Source organism: Fusarium graminearum, chromosome 1 (assembly GCF_000240135.3).
Source record: "Fusarium graminearum PH-1 chromosome 1, whole genome shotgun sequence".
Classification (NCBI taxonomy): domain Eukaryota; kingdom Fungi; phylum Ascomycota; class Sordariomycetes; order Hypocreales; family Nectriaceae; genus Fusarium; species Fusarium graminearum.
The window spans coordinates 5,829,373-5,848,518 of record NC_026474.1 but is presented as its reverse complement, the minus strand read 5'-3'; the positions used below and the strand labels follow the sequence as shown (position 1 = coordinate 5,848,518).

Genomic DNA, 19,146 nt, shown 5'->3' with positions numbered 1-19,146 from the left:
GTATTTCATCTCGTTTCCATGGCCATCGAAGCCGGGTTTGGATACACTCTTTATCCACTCGCGGAAGCTGGTCTCGAATTGGGCAGTCATACTAAAGAGGCACTCTGAAGGAAAAGGATTTCATGACAAGACAGGAACAAAAGTACATCAACGCGAAAAAGAGAAACCCTGTAAAGGTATATGAAAACAATGTGACCCTAGGTATGCTCCTTTTGTTAACAGGGCTGTTGCCAACGTCGAGCCAGGCTGACTGGTCCAATTGACAAATTCTAGGATGCATTGGCCCAAGGCCTTTTGGTAGGCTGAATGGGCACCGTACATAAGCCACCAATAAATGCCTCGTGCTGCCTTGGAAGAAGCCTATATCCATTGGATCTTACCCCCTTGGCAGCTGAGCAGACACAAAAGCTTCACAGTATATCTTGGCGTGGTACATACGGTCCATTGTAGAGATACCGAGCCTGATTTCTTATCCACCAGTCCGTCCTGTCCCGTGAGGCATGGGCGGCTACCACCTCAGCAGATGTGAGGGAGAGAAACCGTTCAGCTGCGCGTGATATGGCGTGAATTCTCGGTTCAGTGTCTGTTTCCGTGGTGGCGACCGTCCACTAATAACACGAATGAAGCGCTCGTCTGATTTGCATGAACCAGTTGGCTAGCAAAGAGGTTCGTGCGTGAGACTGACGACACTGATTCAAACCAATTATCATGTTTTCAAAGATTGAAAACAAATATAAATGCATTTCACAAAGTCAGGAGGCCTTGCAGTAGACAGGGGGTACAGAGCCTTAGGGGGTCGCACTCTTGCCCAAGACTTGGTATTGTCAGAGTCACACAACTCAGGTGACTTCAGTGACATACTAATTTCCAGAGTTTTCTATTAAGTAAGAATAGTCTATGAAAAATACCTAAAATAGAGAATTATCGATATGAGATAATTTCCTAAACTCCCCGCGCGCACCCAACAGCCAACATTCTACTCAAACACTTTCCATCGTGATTCGCCTTCGTGCTCTACGTGCCATATAGTTGAATACAATGATCCACAAGAAAAATGTAAATGCCATGAGGGGAAAACATATTGCAGAGAAGATCCCGAAGGCACTTCCGTGAAATATCACGGCATTATCTACGCCCGTCGCCTTCTGGTTTATTTCCACCAGTCCACTTTGGAAGAAAGTCTAGAAGAAAGTATAAGAGAGGAGTCACAATATTGATGAGGCTTACTTACAGCGACAAACATTGCGGGAAGGAATGCCAGCGTCACGCAAGTGATGACATGCATAGAGATAGTTTCTTTCTCCGTCTTGTATGCAATGCGCTCCATTTTCTCCGATTGACCAAACGAGCTTTCCGTAAAGATACGGCCGATCTGTACATTCCGATATTGAAGTATGCGGTCAAGCTGCGAGGTAAACAATCAGCGAGTGAGCAATCTAGACCAATATCATGTGTTTTACAAGGTCTTTTCCGTCTCGTAACCATGCGAGCAACGACGTTACTTGAGCCATGCGAATGTCAAGATTCTTTTTAATACGTTCAACTCGCTGAATGAAAGCTTCCACATCGGCAAGGCAATGTATTTGGAGATATTCCGGGCAACCGCGATGAGATAGCAAGTTCCGATACCGCTCTGCGATGTCGTGCATAGCTTGACGGTTGAGCTCCATCACCAAGTGATAGCTTCCTAGTTGCTCCTCTAAGTAGTGAAGCTGCTGGATACTATCGAACGAAAAGGTATCAAGATTGTTAAGGTTGTTGATCTGCGTTCTTTGCGTATACCCAACTTCTCCAACGGACCGGAACCGCTCTTTCTCATTAAAATCCCGATGACCGTGGCCACTTGGAGATTTGGGAAAGATTCGCTTCTTCCACTGCCAGATCGAAGGGCACGAAAAGGACCGTTTCTCGTGATTACTGAGGCCGGTTGTTTTGGCTTGGTTCATTACCAAAGCACGCTTTGCAGAAGCGTTGAACTCGGCAGGCTGATCGACTCGCGATGTTTGAGCCTTGGCCAGTATGTTCCTAATCTTACTCTCGCAATCATTAATACACGTTCTCCAATCCTGGTCGCACCACTCGAGAAAAATGAGGTGAATGGTGAGGGTTGAAGAAAAGGACTCAGCCAGGTCACCCATCGCAGCGGAATTCATTATCGCAGAGTCGGCCGTTGCTTCTTTAATTCTATCCTCCAGTAGACTGTTGGCCTTCATATTGATCCACAAGGCTTTACCTTCGATCAAGTCAAAGGTATGGTATACAGCGGTCTGTCGGATATTCCACTTGCGAGACCCGTCAGAGGCATAGTCCCGCTCAGTAGACCGCAAGAGATATTGCATACGGTGCTCGCGCCCTGAACGGCCAATGGTTGGTATCATGAGTAGCTTCGAAGGGTCTTTGACTGCAAGAGTATCATCAGAGTCGAAGCCTGTCATATGGTAATCGGTCGGGTAATGTGTGAAACCGAAGGCAGATACTAAGTCGATGAAGGTTGGAGGCACTTGATGGTATGACAGGATGTGTGAGAAGCTATCGCGAGAGCAGTTTAACGGAGCGCGGGAATGTTCGGCTTGGATGAAGCTGTGAACTGTTAGCTGAGGTAGACATAGACATGAGGAATCGTGAGTCGTACACAAAACGAGAGATGGGATCGCGACCATCTTGATGGAGATGTTTCTGGACAGACGGAGTATTTCGAATGACAGATGTCCCGTAGTCTAAGAGTGTTAATATAACGCATTCATACCAGCCAGAATGGACGTCTGTGATCACCTATGCCCTTGTCTTGCAATTCATGGAAATGAATCTCCTCAAAGTCATGGTTGAAGAGCTTGTCGTCTTCGTCATTGAGTTGCCGCCGATAGCGCTCTGTAGTACTTTTCAGTTGCTTTCGCTGCATAAGGTTACAAGGGTAATTGCCCTGACGATCGCAACTGGCTCTGAGAGCCATGTAAGCACGTTCCGAAGGCTCGGCCTCTGCAATGTCCTTTGGCAAAGACCTCTGACCTGACTCTATCATGTCAAAAATGGGGTAATTGTGGATACTCATATTGGCTGGTGAATCAAGTTCGTATGAGACTGTTGCAATCTGCCAGGTTGGTTATTGAATGAAGCAGCTTTCAAGATTTGAGTGTCCACGCTTGTTTGTATTTAACACTCTACGGACCACCCCTTACATAGATACAAGGACGCAGTGAGCCTACACGAGTTACCCCCCTAATACCAGCCAAGTCACCGTGACCAACAGCAAGTACAAACATGTACGGTTCAACCACTGTGCCTCTATGGGTGCGCAACTTGTCCAGAGCCTCACCTGCGCTGCACTCTCAGCGCATTAATTTCATTCTTGTGGGCCTAGTACGAGGACGATTAGCAGGCATGTACTGCGTGATTGCGCAGATCACAAACCTCTGTCAAAGTACACCCCTCAGGGAGGTTGAATACATAGTGTGAATTGATAGACTATTTATAAATAACAATCAGCTGAGAAATCCCACTATTACGTTGCAAGTATGTCGCACCTCGACTGCAATGGTGTCGTCATTGAATGTCTTTCGAAGGTAACTCTGGAGGGATGCTGCGGACAGCCGATAGTCAGAACAGCGTTCTTCAGCCATGTTGATTGTGACACGTATAGACTAAGGCGTTTTGTTTGTGTTTTTGTCTCTCCTGTGAGGATCCCAACCGTCCAACAAACAATAGCGGCTTTTTAAGGGCCAGAAGCAAACAGCTTCAAACGACAACGCAAACGAGGAGGCCAGCGTCAAAGTAGCAGAGCCTCATCATATCACCGACCGGTCAATACAATATCTGCATAAAGCCATATGAAGATCGAATTATGGTCACACAACGTATTTCGTTGTAGACATAACATCAGCTGTGATATTGACTTGGGGTGACACGAAGGGGGAAACAAGTTTTACCGCCTATCACGAGACGGCCGCCGACATGACACGTCCATCATGTTAGATATTATGATACAATCACAGCTGAATATTGGTGGCGTCGGCCAAGTGGGATTCCGAAGCAGGCTGTCGGTTAAATGGCCAAGTCTAGAGCCTCGGGGCCAGAAGATGAGAGACATTGGATGACTGCGTCTCAGCCGACCGATCGAATCACTCCCTTGGCCTTCCTCATTTGCTATCCCGCTTACAGTTATGTGGGCTATACACCTTCATTTGATTGAACGGCTGCAATTTCAAAACAAAAACAGTGTATGTTGTGTAACACTGCTTCCAAGATTTTGCAACTTGTCATGGCTTGGCAGCCCCCGTTCTTACGGTTCTGCGGAGAGACCTCTTTGGTTGAGTTTTATTTTTCAACAGCCCTTGGCGTTTTGTCACGGAACAGAACCGTATCGTTGCACCGTGTAACCTACACATATCAGGCTGGGAAATAGCCTACAGCCTCAGTGCCATCTCTCATTGCCACCTATAACCCCAGTTCCAATGACACTGAGATAACAATCACATAAGCGATCCCTTTGATCACCGTCAGTACAGCTGGTTGCTGCCTCGTCAGGGATGAAGACAAGCCATGCACAGCTGTTGTTGTCAGAACAGGCAAAGAAACTCTGAGACATAGGAGAAACCAGTGGGAATGACAACTAAGATACAGTACGAATGCGAAATGGTGATCAATAGGTGGTCAAAAATGCTGGTTGGTGGGGAAAATTGAATCAGGCTCTCAATGAGCTCCCGAGGTTTTTGTTTCAGCTTACCCTAAGTGAGACGGTCGCAGTTGTACAACTCAACTTTTTTCTGCACTTGGTTATCTGTGCATAGTTATCTCGTTCACAGTTCTCTCCTACATGCAGAGTTGGACTCATCTGCTCGTAATGCTTGGCTGTTGATATGGACAACGAAGGTGATGCTAGCACATTACGTGACGAATTCTTGAGGCCCTTTGCTATGCCTGTCTACTGTCCTTGTTCCCTCAAATTCTCTACTTCTAGCATCACCGAGTTCAAATCATAGCCCGATACATCATCCTCCAATACCCAATGGAAGGCAGAGGTGCTAGGTTTTATCATTGTTACAGCAGTCATCAAAGTCATAATGCGCAGAACGTCAGACACTGGTTGTGATACACTGTGTTCCAACTTTGTCCTGTAAAACACCGACAAAGGCTGAAATGTGCAATTGTAGTTACAACAATACAACAGACATTTCCTGGCCATTCTTCATGGACGTTTTTCTGTGGCATCTTGGTTACAGCCCTCACTAGGTAGAAAGTATATGTGCTGCAACCTTCTGCTATAGGGTCAGTTCAACAGCAGCGTTAATGATGAAATAATCTTACCAAGACCTACGGACTAATGGAAATTTGTAAAAATGGGTGGCGTTATACAGTCGGTCATATGTTCAAGACTTGCTATTGTAGATGTCACGTTTCTTGTTCTCCATGAGAGACAGAGCCTCACATGAAACTGTGGACTCTGTTAGGGCAACCCCAAGCAGGGTAGAGAAAACAAGTACAGTATTAACGAGACGTGTTATGAGAATTTGAGGTAGCGGAGAGGGTAAGCCCAAGCAGTAATGCTTATGGCCTTCCAATCTTATCTCTAGAAATCCTCCACAATGGGGTCTGTTATTCATCTGAACCACATACGGGTTCCAGCTAATTATAAGAGGCTAAACTAACGTTATTATTGAGCCTCAAAACCCGCTTCTATGGTGCAGTTGGCTGAAGGTTTCCCTGTGTGATTGAACTCGCTGGTCGAATAGCAAACTGTAGAGGTAGTTCGAGGCCTGCCATGACAGATGAATGCTTTTTATGATGGCTCATTCGCTAAATTATACTGAGCATGAAATATGATAACAGCTTTGTCATCCAATAGATTCTTTGTGGCTTAATGACAGAAACCTGAATATCAAACAATCCTTCACATGGGTGAGCCTTAATGCGAATCAAATTCAACCACAGAAGTGAACGGCAGCCAACCAAACCATTCTGACAAGCAGTCATATGCTTGATACAAGACACTGATGAAACAATATCAAATTTCTTTCTACGTTAGAGCTACTCATTGTCTGCTGGGGGTCTGTGTCGACTATAGTGACAACCCCTAGCAAGACAGAAACGTAAAATCGTCTCACCCAAAGCAGATATCAAGTCCAGTAAGGATGCCATATCATGGGACTCCTTATGAGTGACAATTGCAATAAAAAAAGAACCATTGCAATAACACTCTGCATCATGAAAAAGTTTCTAAGTACTACGTTCTCTTCTAGCCCTCATAGATCAGTCTTGGCCGATTTTGCCACCCCAAACCCGCTCCAGGAGTTCATCAACCTTGGTAAACTTGAGGTCTGGCAGCAGTTGATTCCACTCATCTGAGACATTAAAGACCCCGCGATGATATGCATTCAAGATACCAACAATGGCAATCTTGGAGAACGCCTCGACTTGGTCCTTTGGTATAGAAGGTAGGTCAATGCGAGGATAGTTGTCCGTTTTGAGCTCTCCCGCCTTGACATCTTCCATTTTGAGCCACTCGATAGTAAATTGGTGTCCTAGACGATATTAGCAACGCGGTCAACGACACTACTGCTGCGAATGCATACCTAGCACCCTTTCTCCAATCTCCAAAAGCCTACGAATGGTAACTCGGTCACCACAAATGCCCCCAATGACTGGCCATTCGCCTTTGTAATCTACAGCCGATGTAACCACATTAGCAATGTTTTCGACGCAAGTGTACACAATTTGGTCGTCTAGTGTACCCTCGACCACCATTGCGCTTCGGTTTTCGTAATCAATGTTGACTTTCGTTGTGGTGAGGTACTTGGATGTCTGGTGAGGATGACAGAAATAATCCATGAATCCACCAGGTTGGAATCGGCAATACTCAAGGACCTAGATGATGATTAGTTTAAGGCTAACGGAAAGTAAGTCTCTGTGTATGGCTACCTTTTCTTTCGCATTAACATCCTCCAGATAGTTAACGACCTCAATCTTACCACTGTACCAAGACAGTGCGTCGAGTGACTCTGCCAACTTGACACCTCTAATACTTGTCAGTAACTTCTCTCACAATTTGGATCAGAATGACTGACGGCCCCCACTCAGAGGGGGCGAATCTCTTAACGCCCGCCTCGATAGCTGCGTCAATGAGACGCTTCTGGTTCTCGGAACCAGGATCAAGGTGCACAGCAAAAAAGCAAAGAACAGTTTCGACATCCTCAAGTATGTTTACCAATTCCACCTTGTCTGAAAAATCAGTCCGGATCCACTCTACGTTCTTGAGCTTAGGGAATTCGGAAGGATTCTGTTCAACATTGGCACAACTCATGCAGATGATACCTAGTTGGAGTCTTGTTTACCCTTCGAATGAGAGCCTTTATGTCATGTTTCTCGGTAGCTACAAGCTTGTCTAGAATCTCTCGGGCGAGTTCTGGAAACAATTAAAACCAACATTACAATGAACGTATGGGTGACATACCACTTGAGGCTCCGGCAATAGCAATTTTGACCATGGTGAAGAGAAGTTGAAGACTGGAACAAGAGTTGATTTTGATAAAGTGGAATGAAAAGATGTTTCTAATTGCCGGCTGGAACACTAGCTAGGTTACTTGGCTTTATATACATGATCTGATAAATATTGCTTGCTACTATTCATATTCATTTGATGGCCCGCCGCAGAATAAACCCGAAGTCACGTAACCGTTATGTGACAGGCTATAGACCTTGAAACAATGCGGTTTGGGGACGGTCTTATTGACCTCCGGCGGTTACGTGAGTCGGCACAACTAAAGTCGGGCTAACTCGGTTGGTCAGTTCCGAGATGACAAATTCAACTCACGTTATGCTTACGACCTTTTCCATATTCATTCCCTCATGTAAAGACATCAAACACAATCACATAACCACTTCTTGCAAACATGGTAGCAGCGGAAATAAAAGACGATTTAACCGTAATTATTAGTTCATCCTTGCCAAGTCACATGCTAATTGGTTACAGCGCCGTCGAGAGCGAGGACGACGCTCACAGGCAGCATTTCGCAAGCGTCAGGCCAAGTCCACTCAAGCACTCACAGATCAAAATTGTCGTCTTCGAAATGGAGTTCAGCTACTGCTCGATGAAGCTCGGGGTGATGAAAGACCTGAGATGCTCGACATCTTACGGGATTTAGCTGATGCGGCTGATCTTAACATCCCAGCAACATTGTCAAGCAAAGCTTCAACAACAACAACTAAATTGACAAACACAACTCCAGAAGATTTCGATACTTTTAAAACAAGTCTAGTACCAAGCCAGATCATTGACGTACCGTTGAACCTGAAAACCTTCCCCGCAGCATCTACCACCCAATATCGTCTGGATTGCAGTGTATGGCTAGATCCCTTGCACTACCTCCGTGTCTCAATCCCACCTCAAGACCTTCTTCCGTATATCGGTCCAGGCGCAGAGACCTTTGCGGGACTTCTCTTTTGGTCCGTCATGGAGCACAGTCAGAGCGGCTGCCTGCGCCATGATGTTGTCTCCAACGTAAAGGCATGCCTCGGCCACTCCTCTGTCACCCGCGATATCAAACCGACATTTATCCAAACAATGGCGAGGGCAAGAATAGAGTACAAAAAGACTGGTTCCATTAGTCAGGAACATGCCGTGGCTGGGGAAGATGATTTGGGCTTGGTATTATGTAAGCTCGTGGAAGATGATTATCGATCAAACGGTAAAGACCCGAATCAATGGTTATCATGCGTTTCTATCGAGAAGAGGATAAAGAGAGCAATAGGTGATTACAGGCTGGGTTTTCTCACGCTGGCTGCTGATGGGCAGGCAAACTCGACTCTCCATAGCTTGTTGGAAGTCGTTCTATGCAAACTCTATGATAGCTCGGTTTGTTTCGGAGATGGACCTCGCTGGGATGTGAAGGTAGTAGATCAGCTTTTTGCACCGCTAATAATGCAGACACTTCTGGTCTAACATCAGATGATATCTGAGTATCTGCATTTATATACTAGGAGTTAAATCGTATTTTAATGACATGGTATTCATATGACCTGTTATATAGATTCTATCTATAGCGTTGTAGTGAAGAAACAAATATATTATCTACATTACTGTAAATCAATCAATCAATCAAATTCCTCCGTATCCTTTTTAGTAGAGATTAAATATAGCGAACGCTGCAAAGACAATAGCGGTGGTGAACTCGAAATGCTTAGCAGCGCCATTGACAGCAACACTAGAAGGCTCTGGAGTCGAGGTTGCCGTATTGCCAGAGGAAACATCTGTTGTCGTCATGGCTGAAGGTGTCGCGATAACGGTAGACTCAATTGCGATAGTAGTCGAGGGAACTTCAGTCGGTGCTTCCGTTGTGATCTTTCCAGGAGCCGTTGTTCCCGACCCATCGCTGCTAGAGGTGGCAGTCTCCTTGGTGGCAGCACCAGAGGGACTGGGAGTAGGAGAGAGGTCACACTGCCCAGCGACCTTGCTCACACCACTACCGTAGTACTTCCAGATACCGTAGGTCTCTGCGCATTCCATACATTGATCATAGTGATCATTCCACTCTTGGCTGTCGCAAAAGTCTTTGTTTTCACGGGCCAGAGTGATAAGAAGGCCTGTATAGAAGTTAGTTTCCACCTCATTTTTTTCCGGCGAAGACTCTGGCTTACCGCAGTCCTCGTGGCACGCATACTGAGGAGTGCCGGGCTGTTGACGCTTGACAAGAGGCACAGTGTCTGGATACTCGAAACGAGGGTCAACAGCAACAGCGAGGGTGGCTGAAGCCAAAAGAGTGTATGCAACGAATGAACGCATGGCGGGCAATTGAGTAGCTAAACGAGGGGGGGATATTGTTGTCAGAGTGGGAGATAGAAACGAGTAGATTGAGGAGAAATGCGATTCAATGACTTTATACATGCAGTTCACAGCCCCATGCGATGCACATGCTTGAATCGTCCTAGTTAATCACTTAATCTGAGCAAGCCACAACTCATTCCTGCAGAAATGGCTCACCGGCTTTAGACCATTTCACAACCGATTCCAGTCAAACCCCGAGGTAACCAAGGACCAGCATCTCACAAGACCACCATGATTGGCAGTTCATAGAATCATGACCTGATGCCAAGTCCAACTAGACGCTCAAGATGCATATTAACCCTCTCATCCGATATCGCTCATATGTAACCAGGCCAAAAAGAGACTAATCACTGCAACAGTGGCTGTATTTAGCCTTTGTGGTGGAAACGAGGTGCTCTTGGCAGACCAATGAAAGTGTCGCGATGCATCAAAATCTTATCTGATCATCTGATAAGCCGGGGGTCGTCGAGAGTGGGTTGACACACGAGCTGCAATATCTGGCAAATGAGTCAATCAGATCACTTTTGCATGAGCATTCCATGCACTTTTGTTCGGTTTATTGTCTTCACGGGGTCCAGAGATAGCTTGGCAGTTCAGAAGTCCCTCACACGCATGTGAAGGTTGGACTTTAGGGACAGTCCATCTAGCGGTATATCACCAAGACCAGTTTCCCCTCTTTGCTCAGGTTTGCATGCACCATTCTCTCAGTAATGTTTCAGGCGTTTTGTTCAACAATGTTCAAGAAACTTCTTCTTCTGACTCTGGCATCTTTCGCCTTGGGCCAAGATGAGGCACCTACAAATGCCACTGTGACTGACGAGGAGATGGGCCCTGCCGCTTTCATGTGGCCTCCAGACCGTGTTTGGTCGGGAGACATGGATAACAGGGCTCCTTGTGGCTCGCGTGCCGGGGCAGGAAACAGAACCGAGTTCCCTCTAAGTACATTAAACCTTTCTATGTCTTTTCCATTGAATACATCTTGCTGACTATTGACTACAGCTGGCGGTGCTGTTTCCCTTGTTGCGCAAGATGATTATTACAACACAAAGATTAGCATCTCATATGCAAATGGTAAGTTGTCGATCCCACCCACTAGCTATCTACTTGTAGACTAATAATACAAAGATCCTTCATCGAACAACGATTTCGAGACTCTCATCCAAGAGAAGAGTATTTCAGACCTCAACCCCGGACACAGTTGTGTCAAAGTCCCCGACGCGCCGTCAAGTGTTTCAGCAGGCGACAATGCAACGCTCCAGATTATTTACCGCGCCGATTGGGACGCTCCCCACAATCAAACATTCTACGCATGTGCAGACATCACGTTCGTCTCAAAGGCAGACTTTAACTTTGCTATTCCCTGCTTCAACGCAACTGAGCCTGGTGACGATGACAAAGCGGCCGGTGCAACTGCTGATCCTAGTGCAACTGCTACGCATCTTCATACCTCGGACGACGACTCTGATGAAGAGAAGAAAGAGAGTGGTTCAAAGAAATTAAGTGGCGGTGCTATTGCTGGCATTGTTGTTGGCTCTGTAGCGGGTGTTGTCTTGATTGTCGGCGCAGTTCTGTTTATTTTGCGACGAAAGCAGCAGGCCAAGAGAAACTCAAGGATTGCACGTATGGAGGATAACGCCCGTAAACATCAGCTTGCGACAGATGGTTCACAGCCAAGTATCTAGATATCTACCGAGGTATTATGAATGAATGAGCACGGTTGTCAATTCGTTTGCCTTGCTCAAACATCTCATCTCATTTGATGATATATTACAATTTCTGAAGTCTAATGTTGACTTTTCTTAACCTTGCTCAAACACGAGAACGAGGCTTGAGCAGAAGTATATATTGCCTGTCTTTGGAATCATTTAGTTTTCGGCAATTATTTTCAGGTTGATTGTCCCGAGATTACAATACGATAGGCACCAGTTATAGTTTCCGTTGAAATGTGCAAACTGAAACAGAAGCCGAAGCCGAACACAACTGTGAATAACTTTATGCAGAATTATGTTCGTGCATCGTTACGCTAGCAAGCATCACATCCCAAGCAGCTGACGACAGCCAAGACCTACCGAGGTTTGATGACGGACGGGATAAGGGTCGCACTCGCAGCGGGGAGAGTGGACACAGTCAGTTGAGAGCGGTACGAAGCGTTGGTTCCAGGGTTCGTCCAGAAGCCCTTCACAACGGTAACATCGTGTTCCACGGTACCTGTAGTCTAGACCTAATCCACATCAACCAGGTCCTTGGGAAAAGGTCGTGTCATGGTGGTCAGACATGGATGTGGCCTGTTGCCCTAATTTCCAAGGGTTTTTCTTGGGGGTTTCGGGGGTTATGAGGCTTTCCATTTCATCGGCGATTGTCTTGTTGAAATGAAGTAATTCAGTGGATAATTGATTAGCAGGTTAATTTCCATACGGGTAATCCGCCGTTGTTTGCCGAAGTTCATGATTGTAGCTCGCTACTCTCCGGGCCGACAACACACGAGTATCCCAAGTGTTCGTCGAAACGAACACTTTAATATAGTTTTGGATTGTCGAGGTTTGTTTGGACGAGAAAGATCTCTTCTAGCTTTCTCTATAGTGCTGCTATTATTGTTTTACAGTTCATGGGTATTTAATTAATTATTCCGCAACGTACCTCATGCAGTTCACCCTTGCCAGCAAGTCGTGAAGGTTACCCTACATCTCTCGCGTATTAATGACTCTTGGAAGCATAACGTCATTTAACAATAGTTCCAACTGCCGAGTCAACACTCAGCCCTTCGAATGGAAATGCTGTTTTGGGGTCCTGTGTTTGTTTCACCGAAGGCTGAAACAGCCACATTTCCCACACAGACCAGATAAATTGCTATCAAAAACGCCTTGAGTGGACTTTCATCGATTAGATGGGCTATGGATCGTTTAGATAACGCTACCTAACCAATCAGACGGACCCTAATAGATACGTCAGCAATCCTGCAAGCAAGGGTATCCCCAACAGCGTCATCTAGTCCATCCTTTAGCCTCGAGACCATTGGCCAAAACCAGGCCCCTCAAAACAATTGAGGATCTTGACAGACTAGAAAAGCTTGTCTCGTTGAATGATCTTCCTATTTAAGTTTACGGTCTGTGGCTTGGGGAGATAGATCTTCAATACGCTTGCAATATTGCATCAATTCGTAGCCCTACGACTTTGATCTGCCACGTAGATTTACTGGTTACGGCATTAGACTAAGAAATCCCACGTCAGCACCAGCTTACTTCCAAGCTGCGCCTTTGAGGCAATCCAGTACTTAACTGTCTCAAGAGCCACTTGTGAATTGTCATCAACCACCGACATCTTCATTCTGCCAAGACAAATCTCAAACATCAAATCACAAGTATGAGCGACGCAAAGAAGCCATGGGTTGATGGCCCTTTCACATTAATCAGTGCATCCAAGTCCGGCGACACGGTATGTCTCCGGAGATAGCAAACAACGACCCTTGACCCACTAACCATATAATGTAGCCTGATAAGCGAGCTGAGGGAGCTAGGAGATGTGCCGCGGAAATGACAGTTGTGCACAACCTTTTACTCCGAGGCGTAAATGCCATCTATCTTCAAGCGGTCAACGTCGCTGCACGAGGAACAGAAAAGGACAAATCAGATTTCACCAACTTTGCATGGGCATGGAGCCAAGAAGTGTTAGAACACCACCACAGCGAAGAAACACAAATCTTCCCCGAGATCAACAGACTTGCTGGAGTACCTGGCCTGATGGACGCCAACATTGAAGAGCATCACTTGTTCCACACAGGACTCGAGGACTATACAGCTTATGTCGACAAAGTACGCAAAGGAGAAGAGGAATTAGACGGCGAAAAGCTCAAGAGTATCATCGACTCGTTCATGCCCACTCTGAGAACGCATTTGGAGAACGAAATCGATACCCTAGTCGGCCTGGAAAAGTACGCCGACAAGTGCGACTGGGGAGCGTGGTTCGACAAAGTGGCAGCTGACTTGGGCGCCCAAGGAATGAAGAGTGCATCTCACCGCAACGAGATCTTGCCTTTGGCTATGGTCCTTCACGATAAGACGTTTGAAGGTGGGCTTTGGAGTGCTTTCCCACCGCTTCCTTGGATCGCCATGGTGGCAATCCGTTGGTTGTTTGTTAGAACGAATCAGGATTGGTGGAGGTTCTCGGGATGTGATTCCACGTCGATGCCACAGGAGTTGCCGTTTGCCTAGGCCTCTTAGTTATGGATGTTAAGAGCAGGGAATTTGAAATTTGCCTTGTTGGCTGCGGATTTTGTCTAGAGATAGTGGTATACGTAATGAGTATCTGAATTATTGACACGATTTCGAATACGATGCGGTGTTTAGATGCAGGTCAAACAGCAAAGGTATCCTGTTGAAGTTCATCCCTGAAGACTTGTCCCAGGATGCATATATCCAAGGACGATCTATTACTATCTTGATCGTACAACATGCGGTTAGGTAGATCTTGTTGGTTAGATCGTATGATAGATAATCAGTTGGTCTGCCCTTGATAATACCTTGTTGTAACGTCTCACTGTGATACTGGATCTCCAATTTCCCATGTTACATAGACTGATGGGACGGGCCCATTTGTCAAACAGCCGTTAGCGCCGAAAAGTCGACCGTCGAACGGCTCGTGCAAACGGGAAGACGGAAGCTTGTTGTTGTTCCTAGGATCAGCTACTTTAGGGCTCGTCTCGAGGGTAGCCCCTCCAAGCTTGGCCTATGAAGAAATTTCGCATACGGGTTGATCCGCTCGGAATGTAAATACACGAGTCCCGGACCCAGAGAACTGGGATGATTTACGACTTGGGACCTGATACTACGTCGTTTCCCCTTAATTAGATATTCATTCTTGTAAACGATAATAACAGGTAGTCATATGCAGATGGTGACCAGGGGGTTGGTCTGTCACGGTATGGACCCAACAGCCGTGGAGGGATGGATGGGTTACAGTGCAGTGCCAAGAAGTATGCACTCACTATCGGGACAGCAGTGACAGCGCCACATGATGAAAGACAACATATACTGTACAGCCAAAGCCACCGCGGAATGTCACTACACTACGGAAATGACTAGATCAATTATATGCAGACGGGGAATATGCTTTGGAATGTCTCTGGAAGCACAGATTGCACTCATTGAAATGAAATGCCGAGCAGATCTTCCCTGGATCCATATAATTGCTGATCGCTCCTCAATCTGACACGGAACACTGTCGCTTGGGGATTGACATGTAACGGGAGGTCCGCGGGGAGACAGGAACGACATGGTTTGTAAAAGGCCACGGACTGTTGCAAAAACAACAGAGCAGAAGAACACAACACACACTGTCTGGTTGTTGATGATCGCTGTCCCAATGCGACAAAACAGGGCTGGAGATGACGGGGTGACCCCCTCAAACCTAGACTAGAATATGTCAATGATGCACTACCATACGTGGTAAATGTCAAGCGAGAAGTTTGTCACACACCATCACATCATTGCAGCTGAGTCGAGCAACAAAGCGTGCCGCTGTAAGCCTCAACGTGACCGACGCCTCAGTAAGGAATGCGCATAGTGTTGTGAGACACGGCACTGTACAACAATTGTATTTATGCAGTTTGCAGTAAGGATGAACAGTTTGGCAGCGAATAAACCTTCGCTAAAGCAAAGCGTCAGGGCCCTCAGGGGGTTGTGCTAGCGTTGTTTTCTCGCTTTGCATCAGACTAGACAAGCCCAGTGTCATAGCCCCGGACTAAGGGACTAGAATGAATGAGACAAGGTTTTCTTTGCGTCTGTTGTTGTTTTGACAGTGACAGTTTCAGAGTCAATTGAACTCAGTTTCTTCACTTCAACTCATCTCCGCCAAACTCTAGTCTCAATCAATTGGAAGAATTGTGGTGGAGCAGGGTTTCATTGTCTTCATTTTGCTTGCGTGAGGCTGCTCCTCCTGTCTCTCTCTCCACCAGAACTCTCTCCACCACCAAACAACCCTTGCTAATGCCAATATGCTTGGCTACCCGGCGTTGCAATCCCTGCTTGGCCCTTGCCGGTCCAACGGCTTTTCTCCCTCGTCGCTTTGACTTGTCGTAAAGGAAGCGAGAAATACATAGCAACTTGGTGAACTGACCGCTCATTTCTGCCGTTTTCCTACCATGTAACGTCGCTAGCACCAAATCGACATCATACGAGACAATCCTTTAAAGACTGTCATTTCGGCACTTGTAACTGTCTCTTTTTTCCTACTAATATTCCATTATCTATTTCATCCCAACCCTTCTTCAATCTTGTCCTACTTCGATAACTCACTCTACCTAGTCATCAACCTAGAACACAGCTTGACACAATACACAATCACTATGGAAACAATGGCACCACTAAAACAGGCCCTGCCCTCTCTCCAGATCTTCCTCAGCCAGGAGCAGGCTCAGGAGCTAGGCATGACGCCATGGTTCAGCTACTCTGTCACACTTCCCGAGCGCCCCATCCCTGGCGCTTCCGAACGAAAATCCATCGAGACTGAGCGCCTTGTCGTCCGCCCCTTCACAATGAAGGACCTAGAAGCTTTCCACGAGCTTCGCAAACTCCAAGAGCTCCAAGTCTACTCAACAGCACGTGGTCGCGCCAACAAAGACAAGGACGAGTCCGAACGACAACTCCACTCTCTAGTTCAAGACGACCAATGCCACTGGTGGTTCGGCGCCTTTCTCAAGTCTACCGGCGAGCTTATTGGCGAGGGTGGTCTCCCAGATGTTCTCGCCATGTCTTCTTCAATTTCTGGCTGGCCTGAAGCCGAATTCCTTATCAAGCCCCAACACTGCCGTCAAGGATACGGCTCAGAGCTCTGGACCGCCATTATGGATTCCTGGTGGGACCTGCCCCGCGAGAGGAGACGGCATCAGCTCATCCCCCTCGTTGCTCCTGGTAAGGAACCCGGTGACAAGGTGGACGAGTGCGTCGTCTTCCAGTGGGAGGCCAGCAACGAGGTCGCCAGAAACTTTTTCGCCAAGATCCTGGCACAAGCACCGGTTGCTGCGCAGGGTGGCTGCGAGAGTATTGATACACGAGAGGGAAGGGTGGGAAACCTTATCACATGGTCTGGTACCTTGATTTGCAACCCTAGACCAGGCGTTGAAGAGGATTCGGATTCGGAATAGAGGTATCAATCACATATACAATAGCTTTGTAGAGTCTGGGAAGGATATGGCAAGGTAGCCATTACTGATTTTGGGACATGCGTAGCATCAAAAGCGACAATTCGTTAGAAATGATAGCATTAATTCATTTACACAATTACACATACAGACCAGGCATCAGCCCAGTGAATGACGCATCTGTGGAGAGAAATCAAGGTATTGACTTGATCAAGTCCTAGATTCGATCGATACTAGCTGCAACGTCTTTTTGGTGATAATAATACGTGTCATATATCTATATCGCTCAAAGGGGGGACCTGAAACAGGAGTCAGACTTGTGGGTAGACACAAGCTTGAGCCATGATCCTTATTTTGCAGTACAATGAATCTGTCACATGTTACATGAAAGCATAGGATTCTAACATGATATATAACTATGACCTCTCGATAATCTTTCAACATGATACAAGTCCTTTTTTGTTGGTGTGTGGTTCAATGCAATCAAACAAATTCAGGCATCGCTGAAGGACTAGGCAGTTGGGCAGCCAGAAAGGAGCCACCATGTGGAGAACAAGAAAACAAAAGCAAAACAAGTGAGAAAACGGCCATCACTTTCGTTCATTGGATCTGGAACGAAGGTCGAGAGGAAGTGATAGCCGTAACTGCTTGTTTTGTTATCCGTGGCGAGAAGCATAGCATGAAGCAACGCGTGATGTGGCAACGTCTATTACTCCGCACGACTCCATCACATATGACAGCAAGTGATAGAGGGAAGTGATTTGACGTCAGAGATTCAACCTAAGACTATAACGGTTTACAGGATAAAAGTGGTGATTCTTTGAAATGCTATGACAAAGATGGACCGGCCCCTGAAGGATGACTGTAGAGAAGATCTACACAGACGATATAACATCGATAGCCAAAGTAAATCTTAAGCTTACTTAGTATGGCCTATTTGATATTAAACAAGATGTATCCGAGATGGGCGGATCCATATATTGATAGACATGAGCAGGTTTTTCATTCTCGACTATTGTAGCCGAGGCAGGATTCAACCCCTGCCACTGAATGTACCCTATGTTGGAACGGGGAATGGGGTAATCGAGATAATGCAGTAGTAAAGATCAAGGAATAGACGTTGTGTCACCTCAAGTTGAGAACCATACTCTCGGAATCCATTCTCGATCACAGTATTATTGACGTGTCAATGTCCATCTCCAGGTGATAGCAGGGACTGGACATGAATTTTCAATCTCAGGGTATCTATTAGAACAGTCAACTTGAAAGTTACACGTAAACTCTACCAAATCTAAGAAATCGCTCTATGAAAACAACATCCATGTTGACATATCCAGGCTTCTACTTTTACGGGGTAGAGAGAGTATGAGCGCGACGGACTAGAGGGCGATAGTACATGCGCTAAAGAATAGGAGTAGGCTAAGCAGCCCATGGATACAACTTGGAAACTTGGCCCACCTCAAACAAGAATGCAACTCGTAAACCCGCCGTTGCAATTCCGAAGTTCCGTCGCTACGCCCGCAATAGTATCTGTTATGATGATCAGATGGAGGCTTCGGAGACAAGTCCGAGACATGACAGGAAAAGATAAGATAAGATAAGATAACTCGTTGATGCCCCTCTTGAGTCAGATCTGATACTGGCGACTCTACGGAGTACAACTGTAGTGAATATTATGCTTGAGGAGATTTACAAAGGCCATCTGAAATTAATCTTACAAATATGACGATAAAGCACAATTCTACAACGTTTGTGGATTTGGACTCATATAAACTCGAGGTGACGGTTCACGGCCCGCCCCGACGCGCCCACAACCCGATCGTGGTCACCATTCCCGACATCGGCAGCAGCATCAAAGAATGGACAGCCGTCACCAAAATGCTAGCAGATTCCATGGCTGTGGTCAGCTACGAGCGCGCTGGACACGGGCGGAGTGAGAATGTCTCGTCAGAGGAGTCCAGAACACCTGCGGCTTTAGCTATGGAATTGCACATGCTATTACGAGCTGCAAAGATTGCACCACCTTATATCATGGTCTGCCACGCCCGCGGTGCCAGCATACTGAGGGAATTCACAAAGTTGAGAAATCTGGCACAATTCAAGGGCTTTGTATAAGGGGATGCAAAGACTGGGTCGTCTGTCGAAGCGAACCTAGAGGGGTCTGATTCGTTACAGCTGTGCTATGGAGATTGTCATC

The 19,146-nt window shown here is 46.4% G+C and overlaps 9 protein-coding genes across 9 annotated transcripts; 5 read left to right on the top strand and 4 right to left on the bottom strand.

The window, feature by feature from the left end:
* Positions 1–913: 913 nt before the first annotated feature.
* On the bottom strand, positions 914–3,049 carry FGSG_12012 (uncharacterized protein; the record flags this gene model as incomplete). The annotated part of the gene is made up of 3 exons (XM_011319312.1): positions 914–1,181; positions 1,232–2,717; positions 2,747–3,049. 2 exons carry the CDS (start codon positions 3,047–3,049, stop codon positions 1,437–1,439), a joined length of 1,584 nt encoding a protein of 527 aa, XP_011317614.1. The 3' UTR covers positions 914–1,181; positions 1,232–1,436.
* Positions 3,050–3,120: 71 nt separating this feature from the next.
* FGSG_12011 (uncharacterized protein) lies at positions 3,121–3,673 on the bottom strand. Its single transcript, XM_011319311.1, has 3 exons — positions 3,522–3,673; positions 3,409–3,462; positions 3,121–3,354 (listed from the first exon to the last, which is right to left on the bottom strand). Exons 1-3 carry the CDS (start codon positions 3,615–3,617, stop codon positions 3,310–3,312), a joined length of 195 nt encoding a protein of 64 aa, XP_011317613.1. The 5' UTR covers positions 3,618–3,673; the 3' UTR covers positions 3,121–3,309.
* Positions 3,674–6,243: 2,570 nt separating this feature from the next.
* On the bottom strand, positions 6,244–7,478 carry FGSG_01773 (uncharacterized protein; the record flags this gene model as incomplete). The annotated part of the gene is made up of 6 exons (XM_011319310.1): positions 6,244–6,515; positions 6,567–6,858; positions 6,913–7,009; positions 7,059–7,270; positions 7,326–7,396; positions 7,445–7,478. The coding sequence occupies 6 exons, from the start codon at positions 7,476–7,478 to the stop codon at positions 6,244–6,246; spliced, it is 978 nt and encodes a 325-aa protein (XP_011317612.1).
* A 405-nt stretch (positions 7,479–7,883) lies between these two features.
* FGSG_01772 (uncharacterized protein) lies at positions 7,884–8,879 on the top strand (the record flags this gene model as incomplete). The annotated part of the gene is made up of 3 exons (XM_011319309.1): positions 7,884–7,886; positions 7,928–8,645; positions 8,842–8,879. 3 exons carry the CDS (start codon positions 7,884–7,886, stop codon positions 8,877–8,879), a joined length of 759 nt encoding a protein of 252 aa, XP_011317611.1.
* Positions 8,880–9,049: 170 nt separating this feature from the next.
* FGSG_01771 (uncharacterized protein) lies at positions 9,050–9,772 on the bottom strand (the record flags this gene model as incomplete). The annotated part of the gene is made up of 2 exons (XM_011319308.1): positions 9,050–9,573; positions 9,628–9,772. 2 exons carry the CDS (start codon positions 9,770–9,772, stop codon positions 9,110–9,112), a joined length of 609 nt encoding a protein of 202 aa, XP_011317610.1. The 3' UTR covers positions 9,050–9,109.
* Positions 9,773–10,548: 776 nt separating this feature from the next.
* On the top strand, positions 10,549–11,496 carry FGSG_01770 (uncharacterized protein; the record flags this gene model as incomplete). Its single annotated transcript, XM_011319307.1, has 3 exons — positions 10,549–10,753; positions 10,814–10,885; positions 10,940–11,496. The coding sequence occupies 3 exons, from the start codon at positions 10,549–10,551 to the stop codon at positions 11,494–11,496; spliced, it is 834 nt and encodes a 277-aa protein (XP_011317609.1).
* Positions 11,497–13,174: 1,678 nt separating this feature from the next.
* On the top strand, positions 13,175–14,022 carry FGSG_01769 (uncharacterized protein; the record flags this gene model as incomplete). Its single annotated transcript, XM_011319306.1, has 2 exons — positions 13,175–13,246; positions 13,303–14,022. The coding sequence occupies 2 exons, from the start codon at positions 13,175–13,177 to the stop codon at positions 14,020–14,022; spliced, it is 792 nt and encodes a 263-aa protein (XP_011317608.1).
* A 2,141-nt stretch (positions 14,023–16,163) lies between these two features.
* Positions 16,164–16,952, top strand: FGSG_01768 (uncharacterized protein; the record flags this gene model as incomplete). Its single annotated transcript, XM_011319305.1, has 1 exon — positions 16,164–16,952. One exon carries the CDS (start codon positions 16,164–16,166, stop codon positions 16,950–16,952), a length of 789 nt encoding a protein of 262 aa, XP_011317607.1.
* A 1,719-nt stretch (positions 16,953–18,671) lies between these two features.
* On the top strand, positions 18,672–19,064 carry FGSG_12010 (uncharacterized protein; the record flags this gene model as incomplete). Its single annotated transcript, XM_011319304.1, has 1 exon — positions 18,672–19,064. One exon carries the CDS (start codon positions 18,672–18,674, stop codon positions 19,062–19,064), a length of 393 nt encoding a protein of 130 aa, XP_011317606.1.
* Between the last annotated feature and the right edge of the window lie 82 nt (positions 19,065–19,146).